Below are 11,967 nucleotides of genomic sequence, written 5' to 3'. Positions count from 1 at the left end.
GAAAAAATAGTTTAGTCAGGGTGGTCAAATGGCATCTTAACTATTTTGTGGTTACCTTGAATGCCACTCCTTTATGACTATTAGGCCTTGTTTAGATTGGGGTTAGGAATCAGTATTTGGCACTGTAGCACTTTCGTTTGTATTTGACAATTATTGTCCAATCATTGCCTAACTAGGCTCAAAAGATTCGTCTCGTAATTTACAATCAAACTGTGTAATTAGTTATTTTTTTATCTACATTTAATACTCCATGCATGTGTCCAAAGATTTGATGTGATAGAGAGAGAGTGAAAAAACTTGCAATCTAAACGAGGCCTAAAGGAAGTAATATAATTTTTCTAAACTCCTACTGCATCTGCATTGGAAGATTTTTTTTTCTCCCGTTGAGAAGATTTGCTTCACATCTATAGCATTAATTGTTAGAGCTATGGCTCTTTGTAAGTGCTTGTGGTGTATTTATGTGCCAGCCAATTTTACTAACCGTTTCAGATGTAAGCAAATTTAGCACCATATCACATCAGATTTTTCCTGTCAGCAGGTGATTGATGTAGCACATTAGTTTTTTTCTCACAGTAGAAAACACTGTACAAAATACAATCTCACAGTTCAGTTTTGGTTTTGAAATTACCGTCAAAATTAACACATGAAAAGAAATTACTGTGCTCTGTTAGAACTTGGAAACGTCCCTATCATGAAAAGCCCAGAGCTACAAAAGCAAAAGGAAAAGAGCAGTCGTCTCAAGGTCTATCCGAGCCGAGGACCATGGATGACAAGGGGTTAAACAAACCGGCTGTCACTGGGCCCCACACTGACAGCCAGGCATCCCTGCTGCTAGCCTGCTACTGCCACAGTCCTCAGTCATCGCAGGGGAGACCGGACTCTGGCAACGGAGGTTCACGTGAGCGCCCAAAAGGCCAGAGCGAAGCAGCCACGGGCCACGCCAAACCAAAACCACCCTCTCCCTCCCTCCCTCCCTCCCCGCTCGCTTCTTGCAATTCCCCCGTAAATCTGCACAGCCAGCGCGGCATTTAATGCTCTCCAACCTTTGGTCTCCCTCCCAAACGCTCCCCCATTCCTTCCATCCCATTCCCCTCTAGCCCACCAGGCCCCAGCCCACAGATGCGGCAAGATCGAATCCATGGCGAGAGCTAGCAGAAGCCGTGGGCTTGGTGCTTGAGCCCTCGATCCTTGGGGGTCCCGGTTCCTTCTCCTTGCATTGATCGCGTCCCTTGGCGCGAGGAGACGAGCAGAGAGAGAGAGAGAGAGAGAGGGAAAAGGACGGTTCTTTCTCGTGTTTCGTTCTGTCGATTCTGCGGTTCTTGGGAGTAGCAATGAGGCGGCATGGGTGGCAGCTCCCGTACCACCCTCTCCAGGTTCGTCCCGGCTGAAATTTTGCGCCTTTTCTTGCTGGGCGTGGTTTCTTTTGTCGCCCGTGATTACTGAAGATTCGGTGTCTCGCGCGCGCATCGCAGGTGGTGGCCGTGTCCGTCTTCTTGGCTCTGGCGTTCGCATTCTACGTGTTCTTCGCGCCCTTCGTTGGGAGGAAGGTGTTCCAGTACGTCGTCATGGGGCTCTACACTCCGCTGGTGAGAGCTCCTGTTTGGCTCCTTCGATGCCATGCTGAGTTGAGTGAGCGCCTTGTGTTTTGCTTGTCTGGGACCTTTTGGATCCCCATCTAGCTGCTGCGTGATGGGCCCAGCGGTGCTGGAGCTAGGGAAGGTGCCGAATTAAGTGTGGCCTGATAATCATGAAATGTGTTGCTTGGCAGTCTCGCGTATTTGTTTGGTAGGATTTCTGTACGTTTTGTTTGCTTGGTGGTACATCTTAAATCGTTTGGCTGACCTGGGCAATTCTTGTTGTGCCATCATGTGGTGTGCCTAACCCTGGAAGCAATGTCTGGTTCGTTCAGTTCAACAGCTTTGCTTCAGCGTCCATGGTAGGTGGAATTCTGGCTTGTGTCACAAGGTTAAGGACAACAGTGCATGCTTATCTGTTGTTTATCTTACACCATTGGGAAAATGTAGTTTCAGAACAAGTGGGAGCTACATGTTCGTCAGGCTCTGTGTGCCTCTTCATTTCTGTCCACTTCAGCACTACTGTCTTTGGGTTGTATGCCAGAACACGTGTTTGGGCCTTGTTTAGATGATGGTTGAGAATCGGTATTTGACACTGTAGCACTTTCGTTTGTATTTGACAATTATTGTCCAATCATGGCCTAACTAGGCTCAAAAGATTCGTCTCGTAATTTATAATCAAACTGTGTAATTAGTTATTTTTTTATCTATATTTAATACTCCATGCATGTGTCCAAAGATTTGATGTGATGGAGAGAGTGAAAAAACTTGGAATCTAAACAAGGCCTTGGTTGGATTTTGTAGCTCCGTTTGCTGGAGAGTGACATGTCATAAGTAGTACTTATTATACTAGCATCGTCAGTTTCGTAATGGCCGTAACCTTCTGATACCATGTCATTACTCCGGGTGCTGCCTTGTTGTGATGATGCCAACTACTGAAAGACTGTTCTGTGAAATGGGCCGTATCAGCCCTGCAAATTACTGTCCTGGATTATCCTTTGCTTCACGGTTGTCATGAAACCTAACTTGTTTTGAAGCTTTCTTTGATTTTTTCTTTTAAATGTTGCGCTTATGCTGTAACAGTGTGATGAGTAGGCAATGCTGTGAAATGGTGCCTGTTGTTCTTCTGACAGACATGTAGTGGCATGCTCTTCACTGCTTCTGACAGACCATGTGTAGTTACTGTTGGCTTGGAATTATGTTTTGCCCTAACGTGTGTGAATTCGTGAGCCACAAATTTGGATAAACATGAAAAATTGCAGAAACAATGATTTCAAACTTTCTGGATAAAATTTATGTGCTCTAAGATGCCACATTCTGGTTTGCAAAACTGAAAAAAAATGTTGTGATTGTTGAAAGGAATACAACATGGCTTACACAAAATGTCATCATGAAGCTAATGTTTTGGGCAAACTCTATTCTAAGTTCATGACTGCACCTTTTTGTCTCTTCCTAAGAATCAAAGCCTATCATAAGGAAATTTATCGTGACCAAATGGTGATCTGATCATTTCAGGTTTTATGTGTCTTCTTTCTATACATCTGGTGTGCTGCAGCAAACCCAACTGATCCAGGGGTCTTCAAATCAAAAAAGTATCTGAGCTTGTACGGAAGCGGCAAACACAGGCATCTGAATGAATCCAGAAAGGGTTCTTCAGACGCTCAGTTACAACTAGAGGGAACTGGAGAAAAGCAAGAGCATGAGGTCGCAGCATCTAGCGAGAAGTCAACGACTCAACACAAGGATAAGAATTCATCTTGCTTGAGTTCAACCTTCTCTGCATTTCTCCTTCTATTCTACCCTCTCTCTTTTGTTTTCTCCTGCTGCCAATCACATGAATGGTCCTCTGAGCAGCAAGCCAGTGAGGAAGGAATGTTTTTCTGCAGCCTATGTGAAGTTCAGGTATGTTTCTTGTAGTTATTGGCATTGAGGTATGTTTTTCTGCACACAATTAATAGTCCACTATTTCTTTGTAGGTGTTGAAGTATAGTAAGCATTGCAGAGTTTGTGACAAATGTGTTGATGGTTTTGATCATCACTGCAGGGTAACATACTCGTTAGCAATAGTCTTATTTCCATCAGTGTTTACATAATAACTCCCCTGTTTTCCTCAATCTCAACAGTGGCTCAACAATTGTATTGGAAGAAGAAACTATAGGAGGTTTTTTATTCTAATGTCAACTGCCCTTATCTTGGTAAGCTTACGCTCTCCTAGTCCTATCCATCTCTGATAGATTGTACTGATAAAGATGCTACAAAATACTTCTACCATTGTGTCATTATGTAGAGCATGTTCCCAATATCAGCTAGATTCTAGAATCAGTCATTTATATGCATCGGTCACCATTATTGTGGGGAGCATTTTATTCCTGGTCCTTTTCATCCTAGTTGACCATTGACAGGTCTGCATGGTTTGTGCAATTTGGGCCAGCTTATCCTACAATCAGCAATTGGAGTATTGGTGCTAGTGCTATGCTTTGTTGAGCGAAAGGAATTCGCTATGCAAATTGTTTCAAAGCTTGGAAGCAGCTTCTCTGTAGTGCCTTTTGTTATTGTGGTGGTATGTACTGTCATCCTACTTCTTTCATATCTACTGAATGGTTCAAAGATTATTGAATTGATCAGCTTTTTTCACCAATCTTTATCGAGATGCTCAAAGCGTTGACACTTGTTGACACAGGCATCATGTACCATCCTAGCCATGGTCGCTTCACTGCCTATTGCCCAACTTCTTTTTTTCCACATTCTTCTGATCAAGAAGGCAAGTTCTGATACATTTCCCTTTTGTCTGATTCTATTGCTTACTGACTCTTGTAAAAAAAAGGTCCATGCCTATGAACCCAAATTATTCTAGCTTCTAAAAATAATATCCTTGTGATTCATGGGCAATGCTAAGGTACAAACTTTACCTATAAGGAGGTAATATCTCAAATTAATTTGAGCCATTGATTTTTATATTTATGAATTACTTAATAAATTAAAAAAAATCTAGGAAAATAAAAAAGTAATCACTGCGGATTCCCCTAATGGCGGAGAAAAGATCCCGTCTCAATTCCCCTAATCATGGGATTCCGACGGAGCGCGCATGGAAGTGGTCGAGCGGCTGGGTGGACTCGTGTCGGGTGTAGTGCAGAGTGCACGCTCGACCGTCCTCGTGCAGGGTGTGATCTACTGATCTGGTTGACATTTGTTTTTTTTAAATAAATTCAGTATTGTGAAATTGTCCATATAGCGATTCGCATTGCCAGCCACGTACTGACACGTATAAACACGCTACCTACATGTAAGTCATGTACACGTACTCACATTACCGGCCACTCGCTAAAACGTGTACACATGATACACACATATGTCACGTACATGTAATCACGTACGTGTAACACATAATAAAATGCTATTAAGATCACACATACAGGTCATATTAAACACAAAATCAAGTGTATCAGGCCATGTACAAAAATACATAGTAACCAAAATATATCAAGTTTAAAGTTTCAAAATTTTTAAAAAATTGCCATATCCACCGGATCATGCATGCATCAATCGAATCTAGAAAAAAATTGTATCCAAAACTTCCTTTATTTATTCAATTTTACCAAGTAAAAAATTAATTAAATATTTTTTCATCTATTACCTCCTAGGAGGTAATATGTTGTCATAACCGTCCAATCAAAACAAATGGACGGCTCACAGTCACTTGGGGGTACCGCAGCAAAGCCCGTGATTCATATGGGCAATCATAATTTTGTTAAGTTTCAATAATATATTACTATGGAAGGATTAGAAGCTGTTGGTCAAAGTTATGCACTTATGCCTTATTGGCAATCAGCTTGTATTAAAAATTCCTAGCCCACCTTACAATTTTTCTTTTGGATAATGCAAAGTTTGTAAATACTTTGTATGCAATGTGAATACTGTATCATTATGTATTGAACCAAATATTGATATCACTAGCAGGATTAGTATCAACATGGAGTTTTTTTTATAGTACCACTTTGAAACTTTTGTTTTTTGAAAATAGTGATTAAAACAATAAACTGTTGGCACTGAGTACGCACTACATGCAGACACCATGAATAGTTTGAGTGTGATATCATAGCCTTTTGTGGTTATGTGAAACTGAAGCATCATGATGACAACCTTATGCAGGGAATCAGTACCTATGACTACATCATTGCCCTGAGAGAGCAAGAACAAGATGATTTGAGTGGGCAGCAGAGTCCACAGATGTCTCGTGTAAGCTCATACACTGGACTCAGCAGTACTAGTTCCTTTGGTCCACTTCGTCGTGGTTCATGGTGCACTCCACCAAGGCTTTTTCTTGAGGATCAGGTGTGAACCTTACATCCTTAGGCTTCATTAGTTATTAAACAGATAATGTAACTCCCAGGCTGAATCTGTACCTATATCTATATGTCACATGGGTAGTATAGCAGGTGATTGGAAGTTAAGTTGGTCACGTTTCTTTCTAACTGATAGCTAACAATTAATGTCTTGCACATCTAACTCATAGCAATTGCACATGTAGGCCTCATCATGACCTGTACGTATGATTAAATAAAAAAAGAAATGTGCGACCATTTTTCATTTCACATTTTCCCATTAACTCACTACTGACATGAAGTTACTGAACCTCCTTCTAGTTTGATGTTATTCCATCGGAGGCTGCTTCTTCGCATAATTCTTCTATGAAGAGAAAAGAAGATGAGGGAAAGAGGAAGAAGGGCTCAGGGGCTGTGAAAATAAGCCCATGGGCATTAGCTCGTCTTAATGCTGAAGAAGTTTCGAGGGTTGCTGCAGAGGCACGGAAGAAGTCCAAAGTTTTAGTACCAATCAGAAAAGATGACTATTCACGAGGCCACGAAACAGATAGTAGCTACGGAGGCATGAGCAGTGGTAGGATTGATCTAGGCCCCGATAGCAAGAGGAGAACAAACAGAAGAGGAAGACAGCCCAGTGATCTATCTCTCAAACCTGTTGCAAAGATATCAACAGATGCTATTGATTCTACCAGCAGCGACATGGCCCCTGAAACGATGTCCAATTTAGCTCCATTGCAACTTGAGGCACTGAGCGCCTTCCATCCCAGTAGGGCTGCATCCTCTGTGAATGTTGGTGGGTCATCTCCAGATAGCAGCTTGGATTCACCTGACCTGCATCTGTACCGAGTCTCAGCTGTCTCCTCGTCTGGAGCAGAAGACTTGCAACTGACAGCTCTCACTGCTCCAGGAAGCACTCCACAGCAAGGGATTCAACTATCGAGATCGACCAGCGATGGGTATGAAGCATCAGGGGGTGAAGACAGCGACCGCATTCCGTCACGGATAGTGCACCGCTCGTCAAACTGGGCAAGCATCATCCTCAACTCCGACCAGAGTGCGTCTTCATCTGGCATTCTTGTGCCAAAGAACAGATTGTCCTGACTTCAGATGAATGGAGATTATACTGTAAATGATTAGCCAAGAACCGGAGATTCCAGTATCTGATTTTCTTTGTTGTCAATGTCAAATCTTGTCGCAGGGATGGTTGGATACTGCGCAAATCATTAATTTTTTTGTTAGTCTCTGAATCGCTAGGTAGGCAGTGTCTGAATTTCTTCCGTGGGGGTTCAGGTGCTTGTAATTTTGCTGTCAGACAATGAACTGATTTATTTAGAGGTTGGTACCTTCGGATCAACCCTATTCGCTTGGCTGATAAGCCATGGCTGAAAGTACTGTTAGCTGATTTGCTGTGAGAGAAAAATACTGTTCGTTGCCTAAAAAAGTACGACTTATAAGCCAAGCGAATATGCCTGATTGGTTGGTGATTGTTCTTGAGGTTGACTTGTCGGCTCCGACCATGTGCTGTGATGAAAACAATGGCATGTATATGCTGCAACAGGCAATGGGCATTCAGAAAGTAAATTGTCTGACTATAAATATCAGCCCTTGCAAATCCTGTCATCTAGAACACACTGTTAGGGCAGTCCCAATGGTGCATTGATGATGGTTTCTATCCTCATTAAATGACTTGCCACATAGGCAAAACGCTGATGTGGCAACGTAATTAATGAAGAAAGAGAGCAAAAATCATAGAAATGGTTTCTTCATGAAGAAACCAGGTCTACTCTTGACCCAATGCACTAAGAAACCATGAAATCGCCATTGGGGAGAAACCACCAGTTTCTAGAGAGCTCGTGTCGCACTCCAATTGGAGGAAAAGATAGAGTTAGGAGAGAGAAAGATAAAATAGTTATTACTCATAGAAACCATGGGTTGGAAAGGAGTACTTTTTTGGTGCGGTATCCTATGTTATAGAAACTACTAGTTTCTTTCATTGGGAGTGCCCTTATTTAATGGCCGTACTATGTATACTTTTATTAAGGTGGTGTTTGGTTGTCCCTCCTAAATTTTAGTCGCTGTCCCATTGAATGTTTGGACACATGCATGAAGTATTAAATATAAACTAATTATAAAATTAATTGCATAGTTTGCGACTAATTTGCGAGACGAATTTTTTAAGTCTAATTAGTCCATGATTTGACAATGTGTGTTACGGTAAACATGTGCTAATGCCGGATTAATTAGGCTTAAAAAATTTGTCTCGTGGAGTATTGACGGATTATGTAATTTGCTTTTTTATTAGTATCCGAACATCCCGTGGAATATTCTTCCGACACACCTCCTAAATTTTAGTCTGGATCCAAACACCACTCATACCTACTCAACCAAGTCAAACATTGAATCCGAAAATAAGGGGGTGTTTGGATCTAACTACTAAAATTTAGGAGGTGTGTCGGGAGGATGTTGCATAGGGTGTTCGGATACTAATAAAAAAACAAATTACATAATCCGTCAGTACTCAACGAGACGAATTTTTAAGCCTAATTAATCTGTCATTAGCATATGTTTACTGTAGCAAACCGTTGTCAAATCATGGACTAATTAGGCTAAAATGATTCATCTCGCAAATTAGTCGCAAACTATGTAATTAGTTTCGTAATTAGTCTATATTTAATATTCCATGTATATGTCTAAACATCCGATGGGACAGCGACTAAAATTTAGGCCTCCTAAATTACATCGACGTCACGTGATAAAGGTCAGACACTTTGGTTTTGGTGCCAAACATGTCGCATGAAACCTCCAGGAGTAACACTTTTATCAGTTTGACGATCGGTTAAGATTCGCTGCTCCGGAAATCCAAAGAACACTATTTATATGACATTTTTTGGCCTCAGTTATTTTGAGATAGAACGAACAATGTTACTTTTTTATTTTCTCAACTTGCTCCTGACAACTTGTTTTTTTAAAGAGTGGTAGCCTTTGCTATATTCAACCAAATTGAAGCAAAATGTCAGGGGTTATCATGTAAAAAAAAAGTGTCAGGCGTTAATGTCGGCCCCACGCACCAACTGACGGTGAGGGACACAAACTGAACAGTTAGTTGTCTATGAACACTTTTTCCCACCCCGTCTGTGAACACTTGACAGTAAAATACGCGAATTGTTCATTGAACAGGTTCGATCTTGGGCATAAGGCACAGCCAATAATCAATGGAAGTCAATGGACTGTTGATCTGAGGAAGAAAAAAGAATTCATCTGTCTATAAAATGCATGGATTATCATCCCAAGTTCTGTGCCGACAAAGCATAATGCTCAAAGATAATAAAGAAATAAAAAGATGCTTCAGATGCAAAATGCTAAGCTTCAGAGTTGATATGTCTTCAGCAGCACACATTACACAAAGAAAGAATACTCTCAAGAAGGTTGCTTAGCTCCAAGATGACTTGTGGATGCTAATTGCTAAAGGCAATCAGCATCTTCTGCAAAGACAAGAATACACCACACAGATTTGTCGCTTGTAAGAATTTTTTTCAGATAGTAGGAAGACAGATCATCAGAAATCTGAAAATCTAGGGCAATCAGACTTCTTCAAAAAAAAAACAGAATACAGGTAAATAAGCATAAACTCAAAATGACGACAGCGTTTTGCCAACAAACATCATCAACAGCACAAACATATTCGATATTCGACATTTAGCTTGAGTGATACTTGAAGAATCAAGATTCGTATTTCCCCAGTAACAAATGTTTCATCCAGTATAATCAGAATGCCGTGAGGAACAAAATTCCACAACAATTATATCGATATGCTAGTTACATCATTTTGAAAGAATGCTACACATATCACCAGCTCTTGAATCGCTGCCAAAACTCAGATCTGATCGAGAACACACCACGACAGATCTCCCTCTAAGCTTCCCATCCAAATCCGCTATTAACTAAGCACGGATAAGCCAAGTGGCTGCAAAAATGTTCCTTTCAACACCAACTTCAGCTAATCAACCCAAGCATACACATAAGCCATGGCGCCGTAACCACCAATACCACTGGCCAATCTGTGCGGCTCTTGGCAAATGCCCATCTCACTTATTTTCCTGTGATGCTATGAACAGATACACATGTGAGAAATAAACTAATCTTCTTCATCACCTAATTGCATCTAGATTGCCAGCTCTCATCATCTCAAGCTCCTCAACCGAGCCACCCTCCTCGTCCAAGAAGTCCAAGTTTGATGACCGGCAAGTGAAGTAGAACACCGCACTCATCATTGAATCAATCAGCATCACGAATGAGTACATGAGGACCAACAATGGCCCCTCCCAGAGCCGCGATGAGCCATCGCCATAGCTCAGCGTCTTCACCCTGTGCTCAAACAGCCCTTCCACGAAAGCTAGGCCAATGGTGGACCCAAGGAAGATGAGCAGCCCGACGTGGGTCTGCCCACGCATCAGATGCACCGACCGGCGCAGCGCATTAACCCCGGCCACTTCCTCGAGAACGGCGATGACGCCGCCGAGGTTGCAGATGATGATGGTGTGCGCGTACACCACGGAGTAGGCGAGAACAGTGAAGAGGCCCGCGCAGACGACAATGTCGGGCGGGTAGAGCATGGCCCTGAGCGTAGAGCAGGCCGTGACGAGGAGGGCGAGGAAGGCGACGAGGCCGGCGGCGACGGTGGCGCACCCGAGCGCGTACGTGGCGGCGAGGCGGGGCCACGCGCGGCGCGCGAGGAGGGTGATGTCCCCGGCCGCGAGGGGCTTCCCGGCGTACACGGCCGCGACGGTGTATGCCACGGCTGCGCGGGCAGCGAGGAGGAGCGTAAGAAGCGCCGGTAACGAGACGACGGCGGACACGAGCGTGGCGGCGAGGTGGTGCGCCAGCTGCCTGACGAAATGCGTGAGCGGGAGCCCCGACGTGGCGGCGGCGACGAGGAGCCTCCGCGCGAGCGGCACCACGACGGTCCCGTCCAGCGCGGCCGCGGACAGGAGGAGGCACCCGGACGCCGGGCAGAGCAGCAGGAAGAGGATGGACGTGAACGCGTGCGGGTCCCCGCGCAGCACGCGCACCGTCTCCCGCAGGATCTCCATCGCGTTCATCGGTGGCAGACGCACCCCGCCTCCGGCGCCCCGCGTCGGCGCCATTCCTCCCGGCTCCTTCCCCGCCGCCCCTTCTGTGCTCTCCTTTAGATTCGCGGCCACTTCTCAGCGCACCCAAGACCCCGCCGCCGACTCGCCGGTCAGATCCGGGACGATATCCCGGCGGCACAACGCGCGCGCCCAATGCGGTGTTCTGCGACGGGAATTAGGGTCCAGCAGGTGGGATCTTGGGGAATGATAACGGTGTGGGAGGAGGTGGAGGAGAAGTTTCTTTGGAGCAGAGATCGAGGGGGGCTTTTGTTAAGGGAGACGACGATGAGAGTGTTGTGGTGGGGGGTGGAGGTTGATCCTTGAGACACCGACAGTTCACTGGGGAGGATGACAGGTGGGTCCACGGAGGGTTGGCCGTTTGCTTCTGTGGGAGTGTGGCAGGTGGGTCCCGGGAAACGAGGTACAGTGAAGCTTCCGCGCACGGATTCCTGTGGGTTTATCTTTGTCAACGGTGGTAATACAACAAACGATGAGGCCCCGTTTGAAACGGAGGAAGTTGATTCGTATATAGTTTGATGATGTCACATGCTATTTGGAACGCGGGAACACATGCCGTTCATTCCAGAGGAAAGGATAAAACATGTACTCAGAGTTAAGTGAAATTTTCCAACGACGCTGGCTCGTTCAGTACAGTCCTAGATATTTTCTGCGTTTTTTCTGTGTTATGGATTCCTACGTTTTAAACACCCCTTCTAGTTATTTTCCACATTTTTTCTTTCCTCTATTTTACCACTACACACTCACCCAATTCCTACGTTTTTTTCTATTCCCGTGTTTTTGATTCATGCGTTCCAAACATGCCCTGAGTGTGAAGAATTCTAGAGAGTGTGATTAAATTTTGTACGTCCAAATTGTTTGACAAAAAGAGTATGGGTTAGGAGATTAATCTACTATGTACCATTCATTCGTTTGACAATATTC

At 43.9% G+C, this 11,967-nt stretch overlaps 2 protein-coding genes across 3 annotated transcripts; one reads left to right on the top strand and one right to left on the bottom strand.

The window, feature by feature from the left end:
• Positions 1 to 987: 987 nt before the first annotated feature.
• LOC136547126 (probable protein S-acyltransferase 22) lies at positions 988 to 7,508 on the top strand. 2 transcript variants are annotated; one of them, XM_066539093.1, is made up of 9 exons: positions 988 to 1,373; positions 1,473 to 1,586; positions 3,090 to 3,476; positions 3,551 to 3,619; positions 3,698 to 3,769; positions 4,006 to 4,134; positions 4,255 to 4,335; positions 5,724 to 5,906; positions 6,218 to 7,508. In XM_066539093.1, exons 1-9 carry the CDS (start codon positions 1,332 to 1,334, stop codon positions 6,995 to 6,997), a joined length of 1,857 nt encoding a protein of 618 aa, XP_066395190.1. In that variant the 5' UTR covers positions 988 to 1,331; the 3' UTR covers positions 6,998 to 7,508. The 2 variants fall into 2 exon arrangements, with proteins under 2 accessions (XP_066395190.1, XP_066395191.1); XM_066539094.1 differs by lacking the exons at positions 988 to 1,373; positions 1,473 to 1,586 and adding an exon at positions 1,842 to 1,936.
• A 2,129-nt stretch (positions 7,509 to 9,637) lies between these two features.
• On the bottom strand, positions 9,638 to 11,289 carry LOC136547125 (uncharacterized). The gene has a single exon (XM_066539092.1). It carries the CDS (start codon positions 11,038 to 11,040, stop codon positions 10,045 to 10,047), a length of 996 nt encoding a protein of 331 aa, XP_066395189.1. The 5' UTR covers positions 11,041 to 11,289; the 3' UTR covers positions 9,638 to 10,044.
• Positions 11,290 to 11,967: the final 678 nt, after the last annotated feature.

The sequence above is a fragment of the Miscanthus floridulus genome, chromosome 3 (assembly GCF_019320115.1).
Source record: "Miscanthus floridulus cultivar M001 chromosome 3, ASM1932011v1, whole genome shotgun sequence".
In the NCBI taxonomy this organism is placed as follows: Eukaryota; Viridiplantae; Streptophyta; class Magnoliopsida; order Poales; family Poaceae; genus Miscanthus; species Miscanthus floridulus.
The sequence above is the reverse complement of the archived record's forward strand: the minus strand, read 5'-3'. Positions and strand labels throughout refer to the sequence as shown.

Bases quoted from the DNA above. Each gene is read 5' to 3' on its own strand.
- LOC136547126 (XM_066539093.1), top strand. From the start codon at position 1,332: ATGAGGCGGCATGGGTGGCAGCTCCCGTACCACCCTCTCCAG. The intron at 3,620-3,697 runs GTAACATACTCG...CAATCTCAACAG, and splicing joins GTTTTGATCATCACTGCAGG to TGGCTCAACAATTGTATTGG. The intron at 4,135-4,254 runs GTATGTACTGTC...TTGTTGACACAG, and splicing joins TGCCTTTTGTTATTGTGGTG to GCATCATGTACCATCCTAGC.
- LOC136547125 (XM_066539092.1), bottom strand. From the start codon at position 11,040: ATGGCGCCGACGCGGGGCGCCGGAGGCGGGGTGCGTCTGCCACCGATG.